An 18,033-nucleotide genomic window follows, 5' to 3' on the forward strand; every position below is an offset into this window, starting at 1 on the left:
TAATTAGCCAACAAAAATATTTTCATTATCAATAACTATTTAGACATTTATGAAAATTGTATAAGTAATTATTTTTAGCAGGATGTTTCAAAAACGTGAGTCCACAATACAAACATCCCTTTTTTTTTTTTTTTCAGACGTATGCATTTTTTCTAGCCTCTATGATATGGGGTGAGCAATTGAGTCAGTTCAATCCGAAAATCGACCCAACCCAGCCTTACCTAGTTGGTTCACAAAGGGGACCGATCCAATTCTCAATTTCAAAAAGGGAAAAAACCACCAAAAACCCCAAACTTTGCCATCTGTGACACATTTACCCCGAACTTTTTTTTGTGACACCAAAAACCCCGAACTTTGCTTTTTGTGACACATTTACCCCAATGTATTTAGTCCATGGGCATTTTCGTCTTTTTTGCTTTTTCTTTTTTTTTCCTTTCCGACGAGGGGGGCCCTCGCCGGCGTCGAGCGAGGGCGGCCCTCGCCGGCGTCGAGCGAGGGCGGCCCTCGCCAGATCCGGCGAGGGCGACCCTCGCCGGCGTCGGGCGAGGTCTGCCCTCGCCTGGGCGAGCGAGGGCGGCCCTCATCCGATCTGGCGAGGTCGACCCTCGCCGGCGTCGGGCGGCCCTCGCCGGCGTCGGGCGAGGGCCGCCCTCGCTCGCCCGAGCGAGGGCGACCCTCGCCGACGCCGGCGAGGGGGCCTCGCCGGAAAGGAAAAAAAAAAAAAGCAAAAAAGACGAAAATGCCCATGGACTAAATACATTGGGGTAAATGTGTCACAAAAAGCAAAGTTCGGGGTTTTTGGTGTCACAAAAAAAAGTTCGGGGTAAATGTGTCACATATGGCAAAGTTTGGGGTTTTTGGTGGTTTTTTCCCTTTCAAAAATCGGGGACCAGCTTTAATAGGTTCAGTTCCATGCCTTGAACTATTCGGTTTTACTCAGGAAATTTGGAAGGATAGAACTTGAAATCGAACTGATTTTGAAGCGCCTTTACTCCTAACCTTACATAAATTCTTTCATTCCTTTTTTAAATAGAAAATACCCGTAGCAATTGAATATGTTCGACGTATTATTCGCAAGCAGAATAAATTGTATTTATGTTTGGCACGTACACGGCATAAAAATAATAAAACGAAACAAAAAGAGCCCGACCGATTCAAAAGTCACGGGGTCATTTTGGATCTCGAGAGCTAACAAGGTAGATTCTAGGTTTCAAATCCCGATCCGATCATCACTGACAATATCACATGACCCGCTCCATATCCAAAATTTCCCAATTCGACGTCATCGACCGCAGTCCAGAAGCTTCGAATACATTGGACTTTCCAAACTCGAAGTCAAATCAATGACCAAAAGAAAAAGACCAACATGAAGCACGAGATTGACATAAAAGGACAGCCACGACCCGAACGCTTAGCCCGACTGCGGAGGGCGTTTCCGCCATTTCCCCCGCGGCACCCGCGTCGCATAACGAGAACTCGTGGATCGCGAGGGCGCATTCCCAACAGAAATAACCACTCGCTCGTTGGGAAAAATCCCCCACCCACCAAAAGCGACCCCCAACGAAACCCTAAATCCGGAAAAGATTTCAAGCGGGAGATTCCCAACTTCGATTTTCGATCCCCTTCCGCTTCGGAAATCTGCTTCGATTCCTGCTCGCGCTCCTTGGGTTCCCGTGAATTCGCGCGGAAAAGCTCCGAATTCGTGCCGGCGTCGCGGGATCGAAGCTCCGAGCAACCCCCCGTGAGTTCTTCTTCTTCTTCTTCTTCTCCTGTCTCAGGGTCGAAACTTTTCGAAGCTGCCGCATTCGGCGGGATGCTCGTGTGATTCGATTGCGTGCGCGAGTGCAGATTGGTGGAGCCTTGTCGAAGCCGTTCGACGGGTTCGGGAGCTGGGACGGCGTCTTGAGGTTGGGAGGAGCGAGCGGGACGGAAGGTGCGAGCTGCTCAGGCGCCCGGGATCCATGCCAAAGGTTTGGTTTTCTGGCTGGCCTGAGATTGCTGGCGCGTCTTCTTGAATTGGGTCTTGTTATGCGTGCCTTCTTGGTGTGCCTTTCGGTTTGCTCGAAGTTTCTTGCTGGGTGAGTGATGGGTCAGTTGCTTCCCGTTTGTGATGCACTAGATTGGTTGCCTCCTCCTCCTTGTTGTCCTTGTCTGGTATGTGAATATAAGTTCTTGGTCTCTATTAGATCAAGTGATAATTTTGAGCGGGGAGTTCTCTGGAGGTTTTGCGCGAAGCGGTGCCTTCTGAGTGAATATATGCCTCCCGGTACAAGACTAAAGAGTAAAATGGTAGTAGTCCTCGGAGGTGGGACCTTTGTTGGACCTATGTCGATTGAGTATGGCCACTAAGGACTATCAGTAACCCCTGTTTCAGTTACCGATACTGGTAAATTTCAAGAGTGAGACCTACTGTTGCGCCGGTGCCAATAAAGCATAACCTCCTTATGAAAGGACTGTGCTTGGGCTAAACTGGAATTGATGATTGGCTTTGAAGGTGTGACTGCGTTATAAAACCACTGTCGATGGGATGGAGGTGAGAGCCGTGGTGGATGTCACTTGTGGAAAATTGGAGGATTGCTATGTAAAATAAACTTTGGTATAGGTCGTATGAGAAGCTTTGTGTCCGTCGTAGTAGTTTCTTTGACTTGTTGCTGTGATGACTAGCTTTTAGTGTTGACATCTTCAGAAATTTATTAGTTTGACAGAATCATTTTGTTTAGGTCCGCATCTGGTGTCGCTACTTGGGTTCTTACTTTTTCAATGGCCGAAATGGTTTACCTTGTCATGATAGTCCTCAAACGCTTCAATAATCTCTTGGATGTACTTGGGACAGCAATCATACAATTAGATATTGCATTGGTATTAAATAACTTTATAATTTCATACTGATGAGGATTCAGATAATTGTGCGAAAATGTATCCTAAGGGAAGCAAACTATTGTCTGTTAGCTAAAGATATTTCATGGAGCAAGTCATTGATGCAGCCCACAAGATCAAATGTGCTGATGTTGCTTAAGAATTTGATACTATTTCCAAGATTTGGTGGATTAGACTATATTGAGATATGTAACCGGATTAAGATTTATCTTTTCTATGTAATTTTTAATCTGTTTAGTTTCTTATTTAATAAATTCATTTACTGGTAGTTCTGTTTTAATCTTATTTGTACTCTAGGTAGGTTTCCTGGTATTCTAGTTTAGACAAATATATATCTACAAGATAATTGTAGTTCTTCCTTTCCAGCGTTTGACGGAGTTTACGAAATTTCCATCCCCATCCCCCTCCCTCCCCTCCTCTCTCCTTTTGAATGTGATACTTGAGCCAAACACTGTCACCACTGTCGCTGAAAAATTGAAAGAAATCTTAGGAGAGAAGTAAAAAGAGAAAAATGGGACTTCTTGTGTTGGATTATTCTGCTGGATATTTTTTTCCTAACTTAATATTTTTTTTAGTTTTGTCGATCTCATATTTATATGCTTGCAATCCTTAGGTTTCTTCATTCATTCCTCAAAATGCGCTGTTAATGCTTCATCATTCTGTTTCAGATTAATCATGGATCCTGAAGGCAAGAAGTTTGGAAGTGGTAATAAACTATTACTTATCTCTTTTTTTCCCTCCTGATATCACCTTTGTTCATCTTCTCTATGTAGTGATCGTACAGCAAAAACTTGAAGACCAGCAATTCTCTTAATTGTTTTTTTCCAAAAAGTCTCAGGCGCCCATCATGATGTGGAGAAAATGTGAATGACCATGTGATTATTATATATCAATAAATGTGGAAACAATTAAGTTCATGTAGCTAGTGAGTTGAGGGAGGAACTAGCACTCGAAGAACCACGGATCACTCCATATGGAACAAGTCTTAGGGATTGGAAGTCTACTATTGTCTACCTTTTTCTTTTTTTCTTTTGTTGCTTTTGACCTTTCAAAGTTACTTGTTTCGGTGACTTATGTCTCCAATGGAGGAAAGTTTAGTAGCCCATTATTGGTATGTTGAATTATCTGAACTTCGTGGCTTTGACTCTAAGTGTGGTGGGAGGGGCCATGAAGAATTCAACACATTTGTTGGTTTTGAATATCCTCTTCGCTGTAGAATTCTGAAATGTTTGTTTAATGTCTCCTTTCTTTATTTCGTGGGCAATTCTTGCTTTCTACGACCTAAATCTAGGGTGTTGCATTATTTGTTCTTTCTCTTTGTCATCTTTCTCTCTTGGTCTCCTTATTTCGGTTTGTTTGCATGTTGTTACTATCTTCTTTTTGCCTTCTCTTTTTTGGTTATTTAGCAATAGCATATTAAATTGTTTGACCTTCAGGGCTTAGGGAACTCACCGGTGCCATAGATCTTATCGGTCACTTCAAGTTGTTGCCCCACTATGATTATTTCTGCAAGCGGACACTACCTTTGTCAATATCTGATACCCCCTACCTTCGCAATGTTGTGGGTGATAAGACAATTAGAAAAGGAGAGGGGATGCAATTGGACCAACTTATGCAGAATACATCTTATTCTCAAGGATCCAATGTGCACATACAGCCTTTCGACCTTGAGATTCTCAGAGATGCTTTTCAACTGAAGGAAACTGCACCTGTTGAGCTTCCTCCAGTACGTATTATGATGTGCAAACTTCTTTTTCTTCAATTCAATGAAACAAATTCTTCTCCGATTGTGTAATCTTAGTTCCTTGATCCTTATGGTGCCTAAAGCACTGTCATTTAACATGTTTTGGGTGGAATGATGATTCACTTTTGTTCCTCTTTAGGAGGAAAAAGGCATACCGACAATTGCAGGAAGATCAAAAAGTGAATCAAAAGACAAAGATAGAAAGCATAAGAAGCACAAAGACAGAGATAAGGAGAAGGATAGAGAACATAAGAAGCACAAACACCGTCATAAAGATCGAAGTAAAGATAAGGAAAAGAAGAAGGATGGGAGTGGACAGCATGATTCTGGAGTTGATCCTTCAAAGAAGCAGAGTGAAAAGGTGAGAAATCTGACCTGCTTGAAAGAAGTAAAGGGCTGACAGATAAATATACTGCATATCCCGGCCTCACATGAGGTTAAAATAGTATTTGAAACGGCATTCAACTGAAGTCTTGGATTCATTCTTTTCTTACCTTGCATTTTTGGATCTTGGTGGATTATTATCCTAGTCTACTATACGAGTGAACTGAGGTATGTACTAAAAAATGCTTGATTCTGTGCTAGAAATTTTTTTCTTAATAAACTTTTGGGCAACCCAAGAGACGATTTATAAGAATTGGAATGTTGCATTATACTTATTTACAATCATAATAGAATAATATGGTACCATTTGTACATAGATGCATCTGACCTATGATTGCATCATGACAGAAAAGGAAGCATGACGAAGATGAAAATCTTAATGACATCCAGAAGCATAAGAAAAGCAAGGTAATTACAAATGCTCAACACATTTTACTTTGGCTTCAGGACAGTTGCTTGATCTTGTCATCTTTCTTTGATGTATTACTAGTGTTCCGGCACATGCTGAGCTCAAGCGCAGTTAAGTGATTGCGTGAGGGTAAGAAAATGAGTAGTATATACTAGGAAGTGATTGAAGTGGGAAGTTATTGGAGTTATGTTAACTACGTTTCATTCTTTAATGCAAGGCTGATTTTGGAAAGCTAAAAGTGAGACAAAACCCATTATTAATTTAGATAGTTCTTTCTTTGCACTTTTGAATGAGCCATCCTTTCGCTGATATTTGCAGCATAAGAGTTCAAAACTTGATGAGGTTGGTGTGATAAAGGTTGCTGGCTGAGAATGTGGCATGCTGTTGCTCAAGTATTAGTCTTTAGATGTTAACAGCAGCTTGGAGGGATTTTATTCCTATCAGATTACTTGAGGTATGCATAGATAAAGTGCCTTGTAACTCGATGTTGCTTTGATTTGCTTTAAATTTCGGTTTTGACTGATTGGACAAAATAGTATTTTCTGTGGGCTGATTTCACATTAATTATTATAATCTGGATTATAATTAAGAGGAATTTTTGTTTCAAAAGGGACTTAATACCTCCTCATGGTTTGATGAAATATTGCCTGATTTTCTTAAACCGTGGCAATTGGGATAATCAGTTATTAGAAGCTGAGAGTAGTTACTACATGCTGATGTAGCTCAATTATTGTTATTATTCATGTCATATGCACTCAGGGATGGATGCGGGCGCAAAAACACGGGGAAAATAGATGTTATATTTTAGAAGATGTACATAAATTACTTAAAGAAAATTAAAATTGGAAATTATGACTTTTTTTAAATTATTGTATTTGTATTAAAAAACACTTATAATAATACTGAATTTGGACATGATAAATCGTTGAATTAAAAATCATTCATGGTATTTTTATTTGATAGCCATTCCAGTTATTAGGAAAACACTAAAAAGAAGAATCTATAATTTATATATAATGCAAGCTCAAAGGAGGATTTCAACCTCAAAATTTTTCTAAAGAAATTCATGAAAGCCCATAGAAGTTGTTGAGATGAACTTTTATTTTGCAATCGTGGAAAAAATTTAATTTAAATTTTTAATTTGAATATCTAACGAGTTAATCAAAAAGTAGTTCCTAAAATCTTTCTTCTTCTTTTTCGGTCAGAATTCCTAAAATCTTTCATTTTTCCAAACTTGAAATGTTTTTCAGATTTACAAAATCTGCGTTAATTTGTCTGAAATATATCTAACCTTCACATTATATCTCTTTCTTTACTTATTTAATTTTTTTTCTCGTTACTTTGACTTTTTATTTGATAATCATTCTAATTATATGACAACAAAGAGAAGTTTATAAGCAAAATGTTCATTTTAATGATGAATATGATGCTTCATTTGATTTTTAATGTAGCTCATGACATAAAATAAGCACCTAGTGAGGATAACTTACCAAATAAAGAAAGAAAGAAATAACTATGTGAAATTTTATATTTGTTTTCTAAAATTTTGTTGACAATAGTCTTGGAAGGATTTGGTAGAGAGAGAAAGTGAGAGAGAGAGCTTGGCGGGAAAAAACAGGTGGACCACGGCAGATATAGAGCTTATAATTGAAGTAGGCTTGGGGGGGTGGGGAGGCGCATGAGCCCAATGTTTCACATAGTTGAACCACCAGTTGTACAAGCCTATGTATAAGTAGAAGGCTTTTCACAATTCTTGGGGGACCATGGCCCCTACGGGGCCCCTCTTGGATCCATCATTATGTGCCCTTTTGCAGTTGGCTTGGTTGTTAATGCAGATGGAGAGTTGATTGATAGATGTGCCGACAGCAAAGGTTTTGGATTTAGTCGTTGGATTTCCTCTGCAGGATATCTCCAGGCTCCAGCTATGAAAATAGATTGCGTGTGTTTTTGTGTTAGGAGTAAGTTGCTCGAGGATGCTTGTTCCCTTTGGCGGCCCCTGAAATACTATCTCAAGTCTATCCTTGAGCCTGCAGTAGCTTCTCCTCTTGCAGAACTGATCTGATTGCTGTTCTTGAAGAATTGGTAGAAATTGCTTGCTGTAGTTTTATTTACCTTACCACTTGAGCTGTTCGTGCATCCTACATTTATGCGAGTAATTTAGTTGCTTATCCATAACGGGACACGTAGCTTTCAAAATACTTTTCATTATGACAAGACAAGGTGGCGATTATCATGAATTTCAACCGTTGGTGAAACTTCGTTGTTGTTTTGAGCTCTTCCTGGGCAGAAGGAAAAACTCACAGGTCTTGGCCTCCTTGTGCAGGTCAAATGTCGGTGGGCAGGAGTATAACCTGCAGACGACAGAGATTGCCGGAAAACGGACTCTGTTTTTAAAGGAGGGCTTTGTAGATCTCATGTGCTCTCCTCACTCTTTGTGGCTAATTCGACGTCGAAGACTCAAAATTTTTTACATTTAATTATCTGTTTAGGAGATGCTTAGTGCTGTGAATAGATCATCAGCTTTTTGGACTGATGAATAGGATTTGGGGATAAGAGGGGATGTTGTGCATGCTTTTATCTTTCCCCTTATGTTGATGTAAATGACTCTACGTCTCGTCAATTGTTGGCAACTTGTATATGTGAGGTCTTATGGTGGCATGTCATCAAATGAACTATTCATTTTTGTAAGATTATTAGTGGAAAGCTTTGTGTGCGCGATGCATGGTGTTTAAAGTTGTGTCCGTTCATGTGGTCCTACAACGCCGTAAAATCGATGTAAATTCAATAAAATGTTGTGTCCGTATAGTGTTTATTTAAAATATGTATTATCGTTTGAGCAAACACAGGAACTTTTGCCTAGCACTAATGGTTGTTCGGTTTTTGATTCCGCAAGGGTTACGTTCCTAAAGTACATTTGCTTGATCCTGTTTGTTGAGGGACTCGTAAATCTATGTATGACTTGGTGGGATAATGTCAATATCGTAAATTTAGAAAATTATGAATCTGCCATTTAATTTGTATGTCTATTATTAATTATTTGTATTTCTAAAAGAAAAATGACACGAATGGTTCATAAACTTACTTTGATTGATGTACAACGTGTCTTTCAGTTTTCAATTTATTCAACATGATTTATGAACTTTACTCTAGTATGTAATGTAGTAGCTGCATTTTTTAACCTGTTTAATGTCGTTCTTGGACTTTTGGTAAATGCTCATTTTAGTCGTTGCACTGACTAAAATGAGCATGTACCAAAAGTTCAGGGATCACACTGAATTAATTAAAAATGTAATTATCACATTATATATTAGATTAAAGTATAGGGATTATTTGTGTCATTTTTACCCTTTTTCGAAAGGATCCAAGCGCGTTGCATTCGCCAAACGCTCGTTAACATGCGAGGGCAAAGCCGGGTCATGGATAGGCCCGATTCCAACTCGAGATGCGGCCGTCCAACGTCGTTTTCGGGAGAAGTGGACCGTGAAGACCTTGGGCCAGTGAGCCGGCATTAAGCGGATCAGCTTCGGGCCTATTGGGCTTCTCATAGTTGTCCAGGCCCGTCCTATCGTGCTCCGGGCTCGACGGGCCTGAAATTGGGCCGTCGGCCCGCGATCAGGTCAACCCCGTCGTCTCTAGACTCGATCGGGCGTCGCAGCAACGGCAAAACCTGCGCACTTACCGAGAGCGAGCGAGGCCGAGGAGGAAGACGAGGGTTGTTGGTTGAAGTGCAAGCAGTAGTAGTAGCAGCAGCAAGAATGGCGAGATCGACGGGCGACGACGCTCAAGCTCTTCTCCACTCCCTCCGCTCCGCTTACGCCGCTACTCCCAAGAACCTCAAGGTGGGTCCATCTCTCTCTCTCCCTCTCTGTGTGAAGAGGATTTTCATTGACGTGACTGCGTTCTTGCTCTTTTGCCGATCCAGATCATCGATCTGTACGTGGCCTTCGCCGTCTTCACAGCCCTGATCCAGGTACGTCGCCGATCGATTCGCCTCCCCTGCTTAGGCCTCGTTTTCACATTCTGATTTCCTTTCGTGGGAGGAACCCCGCTCGTTTGTAGGCTTTCGGTGGAGATGGCGATCGGGGGCTTCTGTTTGATTTTGAGTTTTGTCTGTTTTTTTCGCAGTTTCGGATGAATTGCTCTGTTTCTCGGGTGATACGTGTGGTTAATGTCTTGGAACTATGCTTAACTGGGTGCTCTGGGTGCTCGATAAGAAGTCTCGGTTTCGGTTGTTTGTCTGTTTTAGTAGTATGTATTCTGAAGCAAATTAGCTTTTAGAGTAAGAGAGCAGCAGATGAATATCTGGTGCGAAGCAATTGCGATTGCAATTGTTGGAAGGAGAATAGAATTGATTTCGCTTGCGAAAGTACACTGGGAACCTGTTTTGCCTTCTTGGTTGTGATCTTGAAATGGAGGGACTTGTTTTTAGCTGAGGACATTGAATGAGGAAGAATTTAGGGGTAGCTTTTGGTGATGAAAAAGGAGTAAATTTTACGGACAAGCATCGATTTAAACGTGAGCTATCACGCATTTCTGTTGCCTGCCACTAGGGCATTGATACTAAGTGGGGACGTGGGTCTCGCTCTTTGCTAACTTGCCTTTTTGTTTTTTTCATTTTCTATTGATTCTGTCTCGCCGATGGTTTTGATTAAGTACAAAATTGGTGGAGTGAGTCAAATCTTGAGAAATTTTGAGTGGGTGCTTGTTATATTCTGCACATGTGAAGAAACTTGTTCAATGTCCGTCTCACACTCATAAATATGCCTGCCTGGCTTGCAAATTTAAGTGATTTTTTTTTTTTTTTGAGATAGAATCACGATCTCTGGAGTTTTGACTTGCACAACTCGTACTCCTCTCTTTGGGAATTTGCTGATAGCAAGTCTTCTCCTGAACAGGTTGTTTATATGGCTCTGGTTGGCTCTTTTCCTTTCAATTCATTCCTGTCTGGGGTCCTTTCTTGTATTGGGACGGCTGTCCTGGCTGGTGAGTAGGACAGACTCGCTGTATTGATGCTATCAATTGGAACCTTTTTTGGATATTCATATCTGAATTGCTTTGGTTAATTGGCTGCAGTTTGTCTGCGTATCCAAGTGAACAAGGAGAACAAGGAGTTCAAGGTAACCTTCCATCTGTGCAACTTGTTTGTCATTATTCCCACCTCACTATTGCAAACTTCGTGACAATACTCTACCGAAACACAGCGATAGCTTAATATTTGGTTCTAACTTAACTGATGTTGCTTATCTCATGATATGCAGGATTTACCACCTGAGCGTGCTTTCGCAGATTTTGTTCTCTGCAATTTGGTGCTTCACTTGGTGATTATGAATTTCCTCGGTTAAATTGGAGCCAGGGGTTTTGCAGGACGTACATTGCTTGAGGAGCGATCGAGTAGTAGTTAAATAACTAGTTGCTGATTCATTTTGCTTTAATGGACTGTGAGGTGCAAAGCTAGTGATATCTGCTGAATTACAGACACTTTAAACTTGAGGATTTTGTGGTGCGACTGGAGAGCTGAAATTTGTGTTCTTGTTTATGAGGTACACCAAGAATAGAATGATTTTTCTTCTGCCAAGAACTCCATAGCTTGCTTTATCTTATTTTATTTTATTTTTGTTCAAAAATAGCTTGCTTTATTTGATTACCTTAGTTTTGTATCGTGGTTGCGCTAAGTCTGCTGACATCTGGTGCAGTCAGGGATGTCAATGGGCTGTGTCGGGTTTTTATAAGTAATCCAAACTTTTCTGTTCTGGTCAGCTGGGTCGGTTTCGGGTTATCTTGGGTGTCAAGGACACCCCTGGTTCTCTACAATTCCAGTTGCAAAGCAAATTTCGATGGGCTTAGCTGATTCCCAGTGCCGCTATGAATGAAGGGATTGTGTCTTTCTGGATTATATACAGGGCCAGTAGTTTGGGACGTGGGCAATTTTTGCCATCCTTTATTCGGTACTCTTCGGAATGATTTTTGGCTTACTCTATTATTAACGAGATAGACTCAATTCACCACAAGTACAAACTCTCTCCCTTTAGCAACTGATATTGAAGATTAGGATAAGAAGGGAGGGGGAATCTTCTTTAGGTTGGTGACTTTTAACAATGGTGAGGGGGAATGCATAGTGTATATGTAATGTCAGTTGATCTGATCATTGTCCGTAGTCGTTAAAAAAGATAGTGCTGGTGCTGGATATACTAATTTAATTGCCTTTAGCTTTCCCTGGACTTCTTGTCATCGAAATGCTCTAAATCATTCGTGCAGTATGGATGGATACTGTAAACTTGCTCTCGCTTTCTTTGCTTTCAAATGTTTCTTTTGCTAGCCCTGCTAGTGATGCTGTGGTGGAGGATCGATACCGTCTCTCTATCAGAACTCGTTAGGTCCGGCTCGTCACGCCTGTGCCTCTCTCGACCTCCCCAGGAGGGTACTTTGGGATATAATTCGTACCCGCGAGAGATCGTTCCTCAATGCATGGACCTTTGTGGGTATGAGTGCCGAAGGTAACTGATTGGCACATCCAAGTTAAGTTAATGTTCCCTAGTTAGGAAGTGTGTATGTTGGTACAGTGAAGTGAGTTCCTAGAAGCTCACCACTTGAGAACCCTGCGACATTGTGATTCTCTTGTTGGGATCTTTCTACATTGTTTCCCTTCAATTGATACCACCTTTCTATCAATTTTAAACAAATCGTTTGGACTCCGCTGGGAAGCATGCAACGACAAGGAAACCAAACGAGAGTCCATAGTTGTTCCCATGTGAAGATGGGAGCTTGGTTGAAAGGGACATGCTATTGGTATCATTGATTGTCACGACCTCAATTGCCCATGAAAACAAGACAATCAAAAAGTCAATGACTACTGGCGATTTCATTTTTCATCCCCTTCATGCCTTTGAAGCGTGATAGAATTAGATTCTTTAAAGTCTTATTCATTGGTAGTCCATGTCCGTGTACTCTTTCCTTACGAGTACTCGGGTTCAATTGGTCAATGGTTGATCCGCCCGACTAGAAAGTCGCGAGTCCTTCAGGGTACGGTACGAGGATGCGGTACATGAACCGATCGTGTGGCCTATGGTGAATCTTGTACGTGAACCGATTAGGATACATAACGAAATGTGCATACGTATTGCTCATTGTCTCCAGAGGGCCTTGCGCCTCCTTCAGCGGGTAAGTTTCTCTTGTAATTCAATTCTACTGCATTAAACCGATCGCGTCTAGAAAAAGATTTGCGGACTTTGCGATTCAACTCAAGTGGAGGAAAGAGCTTGGAAATTAATGATAGGTATGACGGGATCAAATTGCTCAAGGAAAACACTTCCGTTTATTTTACTCAGATATCATCATTAGGATAAATCATACTAAATCATAATCTATCGTAGAGCAAGAATCACACGAAATTGATATTTGGAACTGCACACTAAAAACTCCCCCCCAGCAGTATTGATACTGTTATCCACTTAATCGAACTTGTCGAGACGTCAACCAAACAAGTCTATATCACCAGCACTTGAAGTACTCTTATGAAATCAATCGAGCGTCACCGGCTATCACAAACGCTTTTGCATCATCGGATCCGTCGTACCTCGCATTATTCTCTCCTGTAGATGAAACGCCATTGCAACATAAATCGGTGGGCATGAATTTCCATCTCCTGTTGTCCTTTCCCCCTTGTTTTCCCCTTGTTCATTTGCCTCTCCTTTTAACCTTTGCTTTTGGTAGGTATCCTAGCAAGTCTATTCGCCATTCCAAAAGGCATCTTCTTCTTTTTTCTTGGCATGGTGGAATTAGGAAAGAGAAAGAAAGGGAAGAATTTTCACCCCCCCCCACTCAATCTAATCGAGAAAAGGTGCGTGGTGCTCATATAGATTCCCCTCCAAAGCACACAAAAAAAAGGATGAAGATACTCGATGACATTCCATTAGATTTCTCTTCACTTTTGCAGGAGTTTTTTGCTTTTCTTGGTGTACATAATGCCACGCACCAGCAAGACATCTTATTTTGCATGTTTACACATGTTTGTCTTAAGCTATCGCATGTCGAATGAATAGCTTCCCCTACAGTTTTTTTTCTAGCATGTGGGTATCACTTGATTTTGTTTATAGATGGACTCTGAGTTCCATGCCAGATTCACTAGCATTCTGTGCACTTTCTCAAAGCTTCTTATCCTTGTTCTGTTGAGTGGCCGTCAGTACCTATTTCGCATGAGCAATTGCAAATCTAGACTGCTCGGTGTTTGGTGCAATTTTCGACGAATATAGTCGATAATTTACGAAACTTCGTATGAAGTTTTTATAGCCCCCCACCTGAACCCCTCGAGTAAGGGCATTGCGATTTTTCGGACAGCTGATATGAGTTTTCCACTTTCGTCGATGAGCAAAAAGAAGGGCTTGGGAATTCGTGCCTCTGTGATTTAATCGTGTCGTGTCGAGCTCAGATCTACAACTCAAAATACAACAAGTTTACGAAACGGATTGCTCGGCAACATGTCCCGAAAATGTTTGAGACAAAATTTCTTATATGGACGTGTAAAAATATGTTTAGATAGATTAACTAGTCCGAATGTATCTACACAGTTTATATTAATATCATATACAAAACATAATAACCTGTATAATCAAACGTGCTCAGGTGTGTCGTAAACGGGTTGAAAGAGCCAATTCGCGAAAAACCCCACATTAATTACTCGTGTATAAAGGGGTCACCCATTTAAGACGAGCACGATTAAGCTCAATTCGGACACGCTTAACTACGTATCGTGGCGATCGAAACGTGCGAAAATCTGTCGGCACACTAAGCACAGCACCGACACACTGTCCTGATCTGATTTCTCAGGATCAAAATGTCATGTGAATGCCAATGATGAATGAATTCATTCATCAGTCGCGGGTGGATTCTGTAATCGATTCTCTCCATTGATGACGGATGAGAAATCACAATGTTTTTTTCGCGAACGTTTGCAGCAAAAAGCTACGAATGTTTCAAGTGTTTTCTGGGAAGATTTGCAGCAGAAAGCTATGAATGTTACAAAGTGACAGCATCCATGCACATCTCTATAAGGAGAAAAAAAAGTGGGAGATGGGCAATTATCAGAAATATCAATCTCTCATATATTATAGGGTTAATACCACGAAAAATCCTAAACTGGTACACTTGTGACACATTTACCCCAAACTATTTTTTGACCATAAAAACCCCAAGAGTCACTGTGACAATTTTACTCGAACATCCAAAAACCCAGCCAGTCACATGTGACAATTTTACCAACTAATTTTTAATATTATTTTTTTATTTTTCTTTTCTTTTCTTTTTTTTTTCTTCACTTCAACCTCGGCGGTCGCCGGTCGCGGCGCCGCCAGAGGCGAGCCGCGAGGGCCGCCCTCGCTCGACTCGGCAAGGGCGACCCTCCCCGGATCTAGCGAGGGCCGCCCTCGCCCGACACCGGCGAGGGCCGTCCTCGCCCGCCCAAGCGAGGGCTGCCTCGCCCGAAGCCAGCGAGGGCAGCCCTCGCCCGACGCAGGCGAGGGTCGCCCTCGCCTGAGTCAGGCGAGGGTCGCCCTTGCCTGGGCGAGCGAGGACAGCCCTCGCCCGACGCCGGCAAGGGCAACCCTCGCCCGACGCAGGCGAGGGTCGCCCTCGCCGGCTTCCGCCTTTGGTCGGTCGCCGGACTGGCGACCGGCTAGAGGTTGAAGATAAAGAAAAAAAAAATAAAAGGAAAAAAATAAAAAAATAATATTAAATTCGAAAAAAATAATATTAAATTTTTTTTTTAGGGTAAAATTGTCACATATGTACCAGTTTGGGGTTTTTTGTGGTAAGTTCAGGGTAAAATTATCACGAGATGTACCGGTTTGGGGTTTTTGATGGTCAAAAAAATAGTTCGGTAAAATTGTCACAGGTGTCTGAGTTTTTATGGTCAAAAAAATAATTTGGAGTAAATGTGTCACAAGTATACCAGTTTAGGATTTTTCGTGATATTAACCCTATATTATATGATCCTTTTGCTTGAATAAAAGCAACCAAATGGCCAAAAGGTCAAAAAGGAAGTGGGGTCCACGTCGGACCAATTACTAAAGCAAAGCTTTTATTAAAAGACCAAAAAAGCTGTTTGGTCATGTCCCTCGAATTATTAAAATCTGAATCGTTTTGGTGGTCTATATAAAATTGGGTATTCGAAAGCAATTCCACTGCTAGAACTTACTCGATCGATATTTAAAAATCATGAACGAGAAGGTCGTTTTTATATGTTTAAATTTTGGGGGTCCATTTTTCTTCAATTGATTTTGAAATCTGAATCCACATCAGATCCACATCAGATCGTATTTTTTATTTGGAAGTGAGAGAAGTGGGAGGAGGGAAGAGGCTATGGTGGCGCGGGTTTATTAAACTCGAGTCGAGGCTTACCTAGAAGGGTGGAATCGATCGATCAAAAATCAGATCTTAAAGAATATATTTCAATTAGAGGGGGAGGAAAACATGACCCGTAGCTTATGAGTTAAATGAACAAGATTCGCAGTTCATGAACTTTACAGATGGAAAATCATCTCTACACAATTTTGCACTCATAAAAAGTTAAGAGAACAAATGTACCCTTTTTTTTTTGGATTAGTTCGATTCATCCCATCATCTAGCTCTAAGAGCCGACTAAACCCAAAAATGATAGCCAAAAGTGTTGACATCAAAAAATGACTAACTTCAACTGATACATTTAATCGATAATAACAGAGTTTAGTGAAGAACACAAGTTAGCAATTAAAAGAATAGTCGGCAATTTAAAGAGTATCCACAACTCACCAAAAAAGTTATCGACAACCAGCATCAGTTATTGATGAAAATCTTCATTGACATCGTCATGTAACTACTGAGCAATGATATTTTGAATATGTAACTTCTTTCAAATAAGTGGTACCAAATAATAGGAAATTTGTAATTGCTGGGCGGTTATGTTTATTGCCATTATTTTAGGATTTTGAAACTTCTTGTGGATAAGTATTGTCGTAACTTCTTATAACAACAAATAAGAGGAAGTATTGTTCGTAATCTTTGTAAAACCCCAAATCAATAAAAGAAATCAACGTTCTTGGAAATTTGTCTTTCATCTTCTTTTTTTTCATGCAATTTAAATGGCTGGCTACTATTGCCTTCGATTTTAGTTTCTTTAAATTTTTTATCATTTACTTTCCCTTCCAAAATTAACAAAGAATCATTCATATCCTTTGTCAGTTCGCGTATCAGTCCATATATATAAAAAAGTATTTCATCGTCGATTTAATTCCAACGAAACATCTTCTAGATATGTTGAAAGGTGTTCCATCATTGATTCTATTCTAGCGAAACATAAAGTAAACTTTCTCACTCACAGCATATGAGGAAATTACATATCGGCAAAATAGTGTAAGTCAACTACATTATTTGCAATAGTTGGGAGAATTGCAACAAATTGTAAGATCGCTCGTAACTATTCTAAAAGCTTAAAATATCAGATAAGACGTGGTTTGATATTCAAATATCCTACTATTCTTCTTTACGCGCGTAAGTTGAACCTTGACCCGATTAAGTATGTAAATATCCTAACATGGGCTTTTGCCCAATATTAAGGGAGGAAATATCTAATAAGGGAAGCAAATAGGAGACCTAAAAAGATCTTAACTCCGGTTCGCTGTTCCGACATAATGTAATATTTTGCGGGTCCATTATCAACTGTTCTGAAAGTCTAAATAGTCAGACGAAAAAGCGCGGTTCGATATTTGAATAACCCGACCGAAGTGGAGCACGATACCGGATCATTGTAATTCGAAAACCCTAACATCGTGCACCGCGCCGGTCCAACATTGCAATTCTCCCTAGGCTCCCGCATGTCCTTACTAGTCAAACATTAAACCTGTGAACTGATCGCGCGCAAAAAAACAAAAAGCACTAAGCTTGACTGGTACGTAGTTAACATCAAACCACGAGCGGTCGCATTAATCTAATCGTACGGGGCACATGCACCAATATTTTTTGTTTATTGTGTCGGCCGGAGGGATCCCCACGACCGATGCCATTCGAGCGCAACATCCTCGATTTGTTAAATCTCTTCTTCCTCCGAATACCAGATAATAATGACATCGCCAACCCGTCGATATTTTAATACGCTTTTTAAGCGTAGAATAATTGTGGGTATTAGGTATAACGTGAATCATTGGCATTATGATTGATGTTTTTCTTCAATGATTCTCTTTCTTTTGCGCTGCGTTGGGTGCGTGATATGATATTGTTGTTGAAAGGACTTGGGAGTTGGACAAGAGATTGGGATCCATTTTCTATGGTGGGGGGCAAGATCCATGAGTATAGAGAATGACCATGAATTTTTCTTTTTCTTTTTTTTTGGGTTGAATGACCACGAATTGACGATTAGGAAAAAAAGGTACGGTCATTGCGTTTTGTGTCCCTCGATATTCCAATTTCGAAGTGACATCGATGAATGGTTAATTAATAGGGAAAAAAATATTTACTTAGGAGAAATTCTTTCCATTTTGATCGGACTCGGACTTGAGCCCGCGGCTCCTGATTAGGGACCTCGGCCTCGTGCCGTGACCGGACGTCCGAACCTTGAGACCTCGGCCTCCCGCTTTATGTTTGGCCCCTGGGG

At 40.8% G+C, this 18,033-nt stretch overlaps 2 protein-coding genes across 3 annotated transcripts; both read left to right on the forward strand.

Moving 5' to 3' along the window:
• The first annotated feature begins 1,437 nt into the window (after positions 1 to 1,437).
• Positions 1,438 to 8,102, forward strand: LOC115676040 (mediator of RNA polymerase II transcription subunit 19a-like). 2 transcript variants are annotated; one of them, XM_056314141.1, is made up of 8 exons: positions 1,438 to 1,741; positions 1,849 to 1,970; positions 3,546 to 3,583; positions 4,314 to 4,603; positions 4,761 to 4,982; positions 5,354 to 5,413; positions 5,496 to 5,543; positions 5,733 to 5,847. In XM_056314141.1, exons 3-7 carry the CDS (start codon positions 3,553 to 3,555, stop codon positions 5,511 to 5,513), a joined length of 621 nt encoding a protein of 206 aa, XP_056170116.1. In that variant the 5' UTR covers positions 1,438 to 1,741; positions 1,849 to 1,970; positions 3,546 to 3,552; the 3' UTR covers positions 5,514 to 5,543; positions 5,733 to 5,847. The 2 variants fall into 2 exon arrangements, with proteins under 2 accessions (XP_056170116.1, XP_030454753.1); XM_030598893.2 differs by lacking the exon at positions 5,496 to 5,543 and adding an exon at positions 7,738 to 8,102 and having other exon boundaries at positions 1,528 to 1,741; positions 5,733 to 5,868.
• Positions 8,103 to 9,095: 993 nt separating this feature from the next.
• LOC115676041 (dolichyl-diphosphooligosaccharide--protein glycosyltransferase subunit DAD1) lies at positions 9,096 to 10,983 on the forward strand. Its single transcript, XM_030598896.2, has 5 exons — positions 9,096 to 9,253; positions 9,337 to 9,384; positions 10,310 to 10,397; positions 10,488 to 10,531; positions 10,673 to 10,983. The coding sequence occupies exons 1-5, from the start codon at positions 9,170 to 9,172 to the stop codon at positions 10,754 to 10,756; spliced, it is 348 nt and encodes a 115-aa protein (XP_030454756.1). The 5' UTR covers positions 9,096 to 9,169; the 3' UTR covers positions 10,757 to 10,983.
• Positions 10,984 to 18,033: the final 7,050 nt, after the last annotated feature.

Source organism: Syzygium oleosum, unplaced genomic scaffold, assembly GCF_021117445.2.
Source record: "Syzygium oleosum isolate NSW1041296 unplaced genomic scaffold, Sole_v2.1 Sole_v2.01, whole genome shotgun sequence".
NCBI classification, from domain to species: domain Eukaryota; kingdom Viridiplantae; phylum Streptophyta; class Magnoliopsida; order Myrtales; family Myrtaceae; genus Syzygium; species Syzygium oleosum.